We start from the raw sequence: 10,311 nt of genomic DNA on the forward strand, positions 1-10,311 counted from the left end.
GCATATAGGAATGGAGGATAAGAAACCGAATGGGAATTATGTTTGACCTTTCCGCTCTATTCCTCCCTCTTTTGCAGGCCATTCTCTTCCTGCAACAGTTGCTGGATTTTCAGGAGACTGCAGGCGCCATGCTAGCATCCCAAGGTACATGCATGGGACTCTGTTTCCCACGCTGTTTGAGCCATTTTCCTTATGATTAAACCTCCTTAACAAGAACTCTCATTAGCATGCCAGCTTCCCCTCTGCCAGTGAGCTATTCCCTGTGCTCTGCCATGACACAGAGATGGCTGCCTGGAGATCTCAAGAAGATTTGCAGTTTGTTCCCTTTTTGCCTTCCAGATGTGCATGTGGGAGCACATCTAGATAACCTTTACTCTCTAGCTAACAGATGGCCTGTCCTAGAAAGCATAGGCAAGGCAGATCCATGAAGATCTAATCTACAGTGAATAATAGAATAGTAGTTTATCCAGGGGAGTTCCTGTTAATGAGGTTTGACTACGAGGAATCAGTTTTACCTGTCACGTTCACATTATACCCCATCATACAGTCATCTCTCATTAACAGCACTCAAACTGTTCACATCTGTGTCTAATCCATCTCAGCATCTGTTTCCTCAGCATACCATCATTTCCTCCTCCACTCTAACACTTGCCCTCTTTACCTGCTAAACTATATGCATGGCAAGATACACCTGTGGAGTTAACTCTTCCATTGACTAAGGGGATGGTGCAAATTCAGTTTTCTTGGGTGCTTTCCTAAAAATTGAGGCCCACAAAATTTACTAAATGGATGGAAAAACAGCGAGAAGTCCTCTGGCACCTTATAGGCTAACAGATGCATCTGACGAAGTGGGTCTTTGTCCACCAAAGCTTATGTTCCAATAAATCTTTTAGTCTATAAGGTGCCACAGGACTTCTCATTGTTTATGGAGATTCAGACTAACATGGCTACCCCCTAATACTTTTCACCATAAATGGATGGAAAGTACCTCTTTGCCACAGAGAAAACCTTTAACATGGTTCATTTATTGAAATGCCTGGAAAACCATCAAAATGTAGCTCATTCTATTTTTAAATATAATTGTCCATTGGGTGTAGAAAGATGGTGGTGGTGGCAGTCAACAGCAAAAAACGCTGCTTTGGCCAGTTCTCACCATCTCTCTTCCTGCACTGAGCAATATCCAGGCAGACTGTCTCACCCAGAAATGCCACTTGTGTCCTAGAAAAAGCATGTAGCTTGCTTTAAAGGGAGGGAGCCAGAGCCACTCAGTTCTATTCAGCAATGTCCAGTTTACTCGAGGGACCAAACCGACTGAAATAATTGACTTTAATGGGAGTTTGGTCAGGCCCTTTGCAACTTTTTTTTTAATCTTCTCAGGGTGATGGCAGCGTTGCGTTCTCCTTTACGCTAGTACTAAATATACATTTCCTCAATCTCCAGCACCATTTCTATGGGCTTGAAGTGAATCCTGCCTGCTCTGCCTTTAGCTCCTTGGCTGCTCTGTATTAATAACTGCTTTGTTCTTCTTGAAGAGATGGTGGTCTCTAACCTGTCTTTTTGCACTTTGCATTTCTTTCTCTCTCCTCCCTCCCCTTTTCTCTCTGCTCTGCTTTAAACCTTGTAGTTCTTGGGGACACATACAATATTCCTTTAGATCCCAGAGGTAAGCAGAGTTTGTGCATTACCCACTCAACCTGTTATATCACCTTTGACTATAGTTACATATTTCTGTTGATTCTTTGACCAATATTTAATTATTAAAAACTAGTTGTCTTTTTAAAATAACCCAGAAGCTCTGTGACTCAGTGGGAGAGGCAGTCAGTGTTGTCTTACAGTGAATATGTGGATGTAGCTGTTAACTTGCAAGGAGGATGCAATATTAGTTAAAATGGGATAAAGTCTGTATTGTTGCACTGAATTCTCTGTTATGCCTGATGGTGGACAGGCTTTTCCAGGGGGAGTTGACCCAGGTGGTCTGTCATACTGTCCTCTGCAGACCCAGCCCCTTTTCTGACAACTCCTCAGGGCAGCAAACACCCTCTTTGTTTTACTGATGGCACCATCAGACCTATCTCCAAAAGCAATTTGCGATTTTGTTACAAACTCCTAAGGCTCCCAACCTTTCAAGCAAACTTGGTCTGGCTTATGGCCATGCATAATTCTGTGGGCCAAATTATCTGATGGTGGCCTCTGTTGGATTTTGTGCTCTCACGTATGCTTCCTAATCATGTGGCCCTGAGAAGATTACTCGTATGCTTTTAAAATGTTTGCACATCCGGCAATAGAATTTATATAAGACAACCCTATCACCTGTGTGGGTGGGATATGGAACAGTTCCTGTGCAGAGCCTGGGCTGCTGTATCAGCCCAAGTGGTGTTAGCTGAAACTATCCAGAGTGGTACTGTTTGTTTGGATTAATGTTGCAGGTACAGTACATACACTAAGTGCTTTCTGTTAACAAAAATAACTTCTCTGTCCCTTGGTTGAGAACATCTGGTCCTAAAAAAGAGCTTTTCTTACATTTAATTGCTCAATTTCTGATAAATAAAGTGTCTTCTCTATCTCAGATCCTATTCCCTTAATCTGAAAATGATGGTAAAGAAGGAATAGGTCTATCGTGTAGCATGGCTTCCTAGCAGTTAGTGCAAATACAGGGGTCAAACTGAGTGCAGTCTGTCCCTTCTTCTGAATAATGTGATGCATCGCTGTGGTGAGGAGAGGGAGTAATTTTCACTGATAGCTTGAATCTGGCATTATAAATTCATAGCAACAACAAAATGGCTTGTTTGAGTCGAGGCAGACTAACCAAAGCAGTTCTGTGAGGGGCATGTTAACTGGTTTAAGGTCCTTTTCCTTACAGAGACCAGCTCTTCAGCTAGCAGCTACAGTTCTGAATTTAACAGACGGCTGCTCAGCACCTACATCTGTGAGTACCATGCACAGCTCTCCTTTCTCCACACGTCTGCTTGTGCTCCGCAAGGCATGTTCTCCGGCGTAGCGTTTGGACTGGTCAGATGGGTGGCATAAGTAGGGCAGTTGGAGTTGCAGTTAGTTATTTGACTGGTATTTCTGGCCTGGGACCAAAGAGCCAGACTATTACTGAATTCAGCGCACAACAGATGGGGCATGTTGGCATTAGACTTGGTTGAAGTCAAAGAGAACTCCTGGGTGCAATGGGAGCTGTAGCTGTTCATGTCAGGGCCGAATTCGAGCCTCTACTGCTAATGGAATCAGTGGTTGCATGCAATGCACGGAGATGCCACTATAGAAATGGTGCAGTAGGGGCATTAGCTCTTGAGGAGATCTCAGCTGCTCCTTGAAGGGAATGGTTGCATGAGAACTGGGAATTGTGTGCTGAAGCTATACATAGGACAGATGTGTGAAATGCACACAATTGCACACCTAATTTGTGTGCATGGTTATGATTATGCACACAAATTAAGCAGATTTGCATGTAGTAAATGTATGTTCAGTTGTGCACCTGAAGGTTTTGAAAATTGAACCCTGTATGTTGTTTTCTGTAATGACAAGATACTGTGGGTCATCATCTTCCAGTCTGGATTAAACAATGAGGTGTCCTGTGGCACCTTAGACTAACAACAAAAGCTCATGCCTAATAAATCTGTTAGTCTCCAAGATACCGCCGGACTCCTCATTGTTTTTGCAGATACAGACTAACACGGCTACCCCGTAGTCTTGATTAAAAATCCTTTGTCCTCGAGTAATGTGTTTTTTCTCATTAAGGCAAAGTATTGGGCAACTTGCAACTAAATCTTCTCAGTAAATCCAAGGTTTATGAGGACCCAGCTTTGAGTGCCATCTTCCTGCATAACAACTACAATTACATTCTTAAATCCCTTGAAAAGTAAGTGCCTCTCTGGACAAATTCCTGTGCATTCCAAGTGGTCTGAATTTCACTGGTGTGTGGGTTTTAGGTTGCGAGGGTGATTTTCCCCCTCCCCCTTCTTAAAACTCCAATATGTTGAATGCATTTCCTCACTTGCTTATCTTCTGTGGTATTCCTCCTGCCTTTGAAACCGCCCTTTGAAGTCTTCCTTGCATTGCAGAGGACAGAGAAAAGTGAAAGCAGCAGTCAGGCCTTTGAGTGCAACAGATTCTTTCATCTTCTCAGCAGTAGGGATCCAGCGCTGGAAAGCATCCAGCTTGGAACAATTTCTGTGCCTTGGGTTGTGCATTCTGACTGCTGTCTCCCAAAAATGGGGGACTGTTAATTGAAAAGGGCCAAGGAGCCTTGCTTGTTGAAACCTCATCATCCAATTAGCATCAGTGGATTGGCAGGAGATGAGCTAGTTCAGGGGTGGGCAAGACAGCCTCTGCGGGCTTGCCAAGCTGCTTGATCCAACCTGGGGCCGCCCTGCCACTCCACTGAGCCCAGGCCAGTCGAGACCCAGGGACTGGGGAGCGCGTGAAGTTTCCTCTCCCAGATAGGGGTGTGCAATTTAAAACAGCTGGCAGTTCTCTCTAGACACCTCGTGCCCTAGCAGGGTAGGGGCACGGGATGAGAGACTTTGTGCGCTCCCCCAGGTCAATCAGAGTCTGCAGGCAGGTGAGCATGCCCCTTCTGGGGCAGCCGAGGGCCACTTCAGACATTTGTGAAGGGGCTCCCTTTTAAAAATTATTGCCCACCCCTGAGCTAGTTTGTGGGTGTTTTGATAAGATCTTCTTCCTTCAACCAGGTCTGAGCTAATCCAGTTGGTGGCCGTGACTCAGAAAACAGCAGAGAGGTCTTACAGGGAGCACATTGAGCAGCAGATCCAGACCTACCAGCGCAGGTCAGCAGAGATCCTTTTTCTCTTTCCTTAGCCCTTATCATGGGTAGAGAGACAGTCAACTCCCTGAATAAACCTTAATGTCCAGGCCTAACTGAGTGGTGGGCGAGGACAGAATAAAAGGGAACCACAAACATCATGTGAACCTGTGGGTGTTCTGCATCAAAAAACTTAAAAATCTGTGCACAGTATTTTAAAATTCTGCAGTAAATTGTCAATAAATAAATGCAGAGGTCCCAACGTGGCAGTGAGGAGCACAGGCCACTGGCTACATGAAGGTGGAAGATCAGCCTACATGCACCCTGCACCCCTGGACGTGGAATCCGTGATGAGGCTACACCCACCCCTGGCAGAACAAGGCCTGGGCCTGCCCAAGAAGCTCCCTGGTCCCATGTCCCCTCTGTGCCAGTGCACCAGGTGTGGGATAGATAGGCCCAATCAGGCAGGTCTAAGTGTGGAGGGGGCTCAGTGTCAGGGGCTCCAGCAGTGAGATTGTGGGGGCAGTTCTAGAAGTGAAGGGGTCTGGATACACAGAGGCTCGTTATATGGGTTCCAGGTGCAGGGACAATGGCATTCTGCAGGCTTCCAGATGAAGGTTGCTGGGGCTCAGCACAGGGATCTGTGTCTTAGTGGGGGCATCTGTGTAGTAGGGGAGTGGAGGTTGGTAGGGTGAGGTTCTGGGTGGAGCCAGTTGGCAATCAGTGGTGTGAGGGTCTCAATGTGGTGCAGGGGGTTGGGTATGAGGATGGAGGTTTGAGTGCAGATCTGGGGGTCCTGAGGCAGCAGGTCTGGGTGCAGAGAGGTTCCAGATACAGAGATTGAGGTTCAGATGGGTGGGGTTAGGAATGGAGGGCTAGGTGGGATTGTGGATGTACCATGTAGGCTTAGCAGTGGAGTGTGGGTATGGGATGACCTGCATATATAGGGGTTGGGTGGATGGGGGAGCAGCTTCCCATACAATGAGCCCTCCTCTCAGAGCTGAGGAGCAGTGGGGATGGGCAGCAGAAGAGGATGCTGAGCTTCCTGCAGCTGAGGGAGGTTTCTGGGCATGGGTCTGACAAAGCCCCAGCCATTCCTTGCAGGGAAAAATGGAGCCCTGTCCTGTCCTGCCTTCAACCAGCTGGGACCAACAGCTGATCCCAGCTCAGGGTAGGAGCCACTGGCTGTTGTGTCCACAGCCCCATGATGATTAATCTCTCTGCATCCTGCTTCGGGTGCCTAAAACATACTTGCACTGCTGGAGTGTGGTGCATGACTTCTCTTGCAGCTTTCCTTTGCTTCCGCATCAGTCATTTTTCTGTGAGAAAACCAAGAAATCTGTGGGAAACATGAATTCTGTGCACATGCAGTGGTGCAGAATTCCTCCAGGAATAATCATGATTTGAAAGAGTTTAGCATAGCATGGGAAGGGTTCATCATGGAAAGACATCTGAATATGTGTTGTAAAAATTGCCCACTTTTTAGTCCTAAGGAGAGTGTGTACTAGACTATGAGATTCTTTGCTAGATAACCTATAGATGATGAGGGATAAACAATAAGAAAATATTGCAATACCTCTATATAAATCCATGGTACACCCATATCTTGAATACTGCATGTAGATCTAGTCACCTCATCTCAAAAAATATATCTTAGAATTGGAAAGGTACAGAGAAAGTCAAGAAAAGTGAGTAAGGGTGTGGGAAAGTTTCCACACAAGGAGAGATTAAAAAGATTGGGACTTTGCTGCTTGGAAGAGAAATGAACAAGATGGAATATGGTAGAAGTCTATAAAATCTCGACTGGTGTGGAGAAAGCAAGCAAGAAAGGCTACGTCTACACTGGCCCCTTTTCCGGAAGGGGCATGTTAATTTCACCTATCGTAGTAGGGAAATCCGCGGGGGATTTAAATATCCCCCGCGGCATTTAAATAAAAATGTCCGCCGCTTTTTTCCGGCTTTTAAAAAAGCCGGAAAAGAGCGTCTACACTGGCCCCGATCCTCCGGAAAAAGCACCCGGAATAAGAGCCTCCGGAAAAGGGTGCTTTTTCCGGAGGATCGGGGCCAGTGTAGACGCTCTTTTCCGGCTTTTTTAGAAGCCGGAAAAAAGCGGCGGACATTTTTATTTAAATGCCGCGGGGGATATTTAAATCCCCCGCGGATTTCCCTACTACGATAGGTGAAATTAACATGCCCCTTCCGGAAAAGGGGCCAGTGTAGACGAGCCCAAGGTGTTTACTCTTTCACATAACACGAGTCCTGAGGACATCTGAGAAAATTAATAGGCAGCAGATTTAAAACAATCAAAAGGAAGTACTTCTTCACATGATACGCACTCAACCTGTAAAACTCATTGCTAGGGGATGTTATGAAGGCCAAAACTATAATTGGGCTAGATAAGTTCATAGAGGATAGATTAGGGATCCAAGCCCATGCTCTGGGTGTCCCTCACTTGTTTGCCAGAAGCTGGGCATGAGTGACAGGAGATTGATGACTGAGTGAACTCTCAGCCTGTTCCGTTCATTTCCTCTGAAGCCCCTGGTGTTGGCCACTGTTGGAACCCAGGATAGTGGCCTAGGTGGACCATTGGTCTGACCCAGAATTGCTGTTATGTCTGTAATGCATCCACTTGTGTCAATTGCAGCTGGTTAAAAGTAACGGAATACATCTCAGAGAGAACCTTGCCTGTCTTTCAACCAGGAGTCAAGGTGAGGTGCTAAATAAGAATGAATTTTGGATAATGGAAATTGACCAAAGCATTTTGCCTACTCTGTGTAGATATATATTTTTAAAATCCAAGAGAACTTCTCTGGAAAGCAAAAGTACTACAAGAAGGCAGAGTTATATTGTGGAGAGTATACCGGATTGGGAATCAGGCTTGGGGCCCAGTCTCTGTTGTCATAGCTTTACAGTGTGACCTTGATCAAATTCCTTCACTGCTCAGTGCCTGAATATCTCTCTCTCAAACTGGGGCAGATGATGCTACTTCATCTTATGAAACTCTTGAGAGTCTGGCACAATAGCTGCTGTACATGCATAGTCAATTTTGTAACCTGTCTTGGCCAAAATTTCCCTATTAAATAATCTTTAGATGAGTGACATTCATTGAAACTGGGATTCTCTGCTCCCCGCCACGTTTACATCCCAGACTCCTAGCTAAAGCACGTAAGACAGACTTCCGGGAGAGAGTTGGGGTGGTAAGTGGGAGCCAGTGAATGAAAATAAAGATGGTGCCACAGATGTGGTAGGATTCCAAGGGTCTTGCAGAGACTGCTGAGGAATAGATCCTTTGGGTTTTCTCCTGAAAGCTGGTCAGTCCTGAAGGAGCGCTCATCTCTGTTGTTGGAGTAGGGTCCTGTAAGTTATGAGCTTCCAGGAATTTAGCAGAAATGTTGGCATTTATCCTGGGTGGGGTAAGTAACATCCCTCCTTCTCTCCTCACAGCTCAAGGATAAGGAGAGGCAGGTAATAAAGGAACGTTTTAAGGTAAGGAGACTCTGGGGGAGGGAGGGCAAGAGAACTCTCCCTGGATCAATGTAACCCTAAGCTGAGCTTGCCAGGCATAATGCACCATCTGAAACTTGGACACCGATGTGTCTAATTGTTTTCTCCTGCTTTAATGGAAAGGGTTTCAATGACGGCCTGGAGGAGCTATGTAAAATCCAGAAGGCCTGGGCCATCCCAGACACGGAGCAAAGGGACAAAATCCGCCAGGCCCAGAAAACCATTGTGAAAGAGACCTATGGTACCTTCTTAAACAGGTGACAATTCTTCTGCAGAAGCGGTGTCTCTCTCCAGGTTCCAGGGATACACTGAGTTTTCTTGGGCCCAGAGTAGACATGCAAAACTCAGGCAGCTCACTGCACTTTGGCTTTCCAAAGCCAGCTCCAGTATGAGCTTCTGTAAGCTGAGCTAGGCTGATATGGTTGTTCTTGGGTCACAGCATTCATGAATAGCCATGTTCTAGCTAATGCAAAACTGAGCTCCTTTGAGAAATCTCTTGATTTCAATGGAAATCCAGGAATGCCCGTTTGAACTAGCCCTGCTAGAATGGTATTCTTGCTATGAAGAGCTCTCCCCAGGTGTCTGTCATGCTCTCAAACAGAAGATGTGGGAGCTGGAATATTGTTTGGGAAGGGGCAGAAGAGGAGCAGCATCTGACTAGTGAAAAGGGAAGTCCCAGGGGCTGTGGCTTTGCAGTGTGTGCTGGGTGTCACACCAGAGTTGTTTTGCTTGCCCTCGGCAGGTATGGCAATGTGCCCTTCACCAAGAATCCTGAGAAATACATCAAATATCGAGTCGATCAGGTCGGCGAGATGATTGAGAAGCTGTTCGACACATCAGCATGAACCACTGACATTCTGGTATGCGCCCATCTGCAAGTCAGAACTTTCCTGGTCACTTCTACGCCTCCTTCCCTGCCCAATTTAGTGGGCTGGTGTTATTCTTGTATTTATCGGATTTATAAACATGAAAATACTCCTTCCTGTCTGCCTTTGCCTTTTTAAAGTGGATCACAGAGGAAGCTTTTAGATGACAGATGAAATATTCCAGAATGGTTTCTGTTATGCTTACGTGTCTACAGATGGGTACAGTTTCTCTCTCTGATGTGTGAGCTCTGTAAGTACTTATCTCCTCAGGGTGAAATCCTTGATCCTGCTGGAAAGTATATGCTATATTATGGCTTTGTCTGGCTCTTTAATGCACCTTTGATGTGATAAGAGACGTGTGCATGATATCTCAGTTCTCCCTGAGGGATGCTATTGGATCTCGAAGGATTTTTCCATCATTGCACTAAAGTCCATATGTTGCAGACATTCTGTATTAGTCGCTGAGGAGTGGAGAGTGTTCCTTTGAGCTCAGCAGTGTTTCTCTTTCACTGGTAAGCCAGTCATTGCTAAGTGACTGGAGAATAGGGATGTTAAATTGTGGGTAATCAGCTAATCGAGTACTTGATTAGTCAATAAGGGGTGAAACTGCAGAGCCACAGTGGGCTTAGCTCCCGGCCCGCTGCAGCTCTGCCATTTCCCCCCTTATCGACTAATCGGCTCTTAATAGACTGGTGGCTCTTAATACTCTTAAAAAGCAGATACCGTCTCCTCAGAGCACCGGCTCCTGCTCCCCACTACCTTGCTGCCTCTCTCGGATAGAGGCAGCAAGGGGGAGGGAAGCGACTAGTCGAGTCATACATACTTATCGGGTAGTCGTCAATCACTTACATTCCTACTAAAGAACCATGTGCTATGGGGAATGTGGGTATTCTAATGGCATTTGTTACATAGTGGGAAATATTACAGATTTTTGCCATGTAATTTTGGATCTCTTTTGAAATAGAAAGATCCAGATCAGGGTGAAAAAGGCTTAGAGAACTCTAATCTGTGTGCAAATTAATTTTACGGCACTATTGCTAAAAATACTAGATTGAAATCCTCTGTTTACAGAACAGTTGCAATAGGGATGTGCTGCTCCATGCAAACCTACTTCTCATGCCACCTAGCCCTGGAGTATTTTACCTACTAGAATGGAGCAGCCTCTGTCCGTGG

At 45.8% G+C, this 10,311-nt stretch overlaps 1 protein-coding gene across 10 annotated transcripts in view; it reads left to right on the forward strand.

Annotated features, from left to right (window-relative positions):
* The window catches only part of EXOC7 (exocyst complex component 7), a 31,507-nt gene extending 22,257 nt beyond the window's left edge, over nt 1–9,250 (forward strand). For 6 of the 10 annotated variants that reach the window (XM_006136461.4, XM_006136462.4, XM_075903622.1 and 3 more), the window contains 8 exons: nt 78–144; nt 2,861–2,926; nt 3,745–3,865; nt 4,698–4,793; nt 7,413–7,476; nt 8,213–8,254; nt 8,396–8,529; nt 9,015–9,250. In XM_006136461.4, coding sequence (XP_006136523.1) covers nt 78–144; nt 2,861–2,926; nt 3,745–3,865; nt 4,698–4,793; nt 7,413–7,476; nt 8,213–8,254; nt 8,396–8,529; nt 9,015–9,117 — 693 coding nt within the window. In that variant the 3' untranslated portion in view covers nt 9,118–9,250. Of the gene's footprint in view, nt 1–77; nt 145–1,624; nt 1,664–2,860; nt 2,927–3,744; nt 3,866–4,697; nt 4,794–7,412; nt 7,477–8,212; nt 8,255–8,395; nt 8,530–9,014 lie in introns of all 10 variants that reach the window. The other 4 variants (XM_006136459.4, XM_006136460.4, XM_006136464.4 and 1 more) reach the window with 1 other exon arrangement.
* Nucleotides 9,251–10,311: the final 1,061 nt, after the last annotated feature.

This window comes from Pelodiscus sinensis, chromosome 20 (genome assembly GCF_049634645.1).
Source record: "Pelodiscus sinensis isolate JC-2024 chromosome 20, ASM4963464v1, whole genome shotgun sequence".
In the NCBI taxonomy this organism is placed as follows: domain Eukaryota; kingdom Metazoa; phylum Chordata; order Testudines; family Trionychidae; genus Pelodiscus; species Pelodiscus sinensis.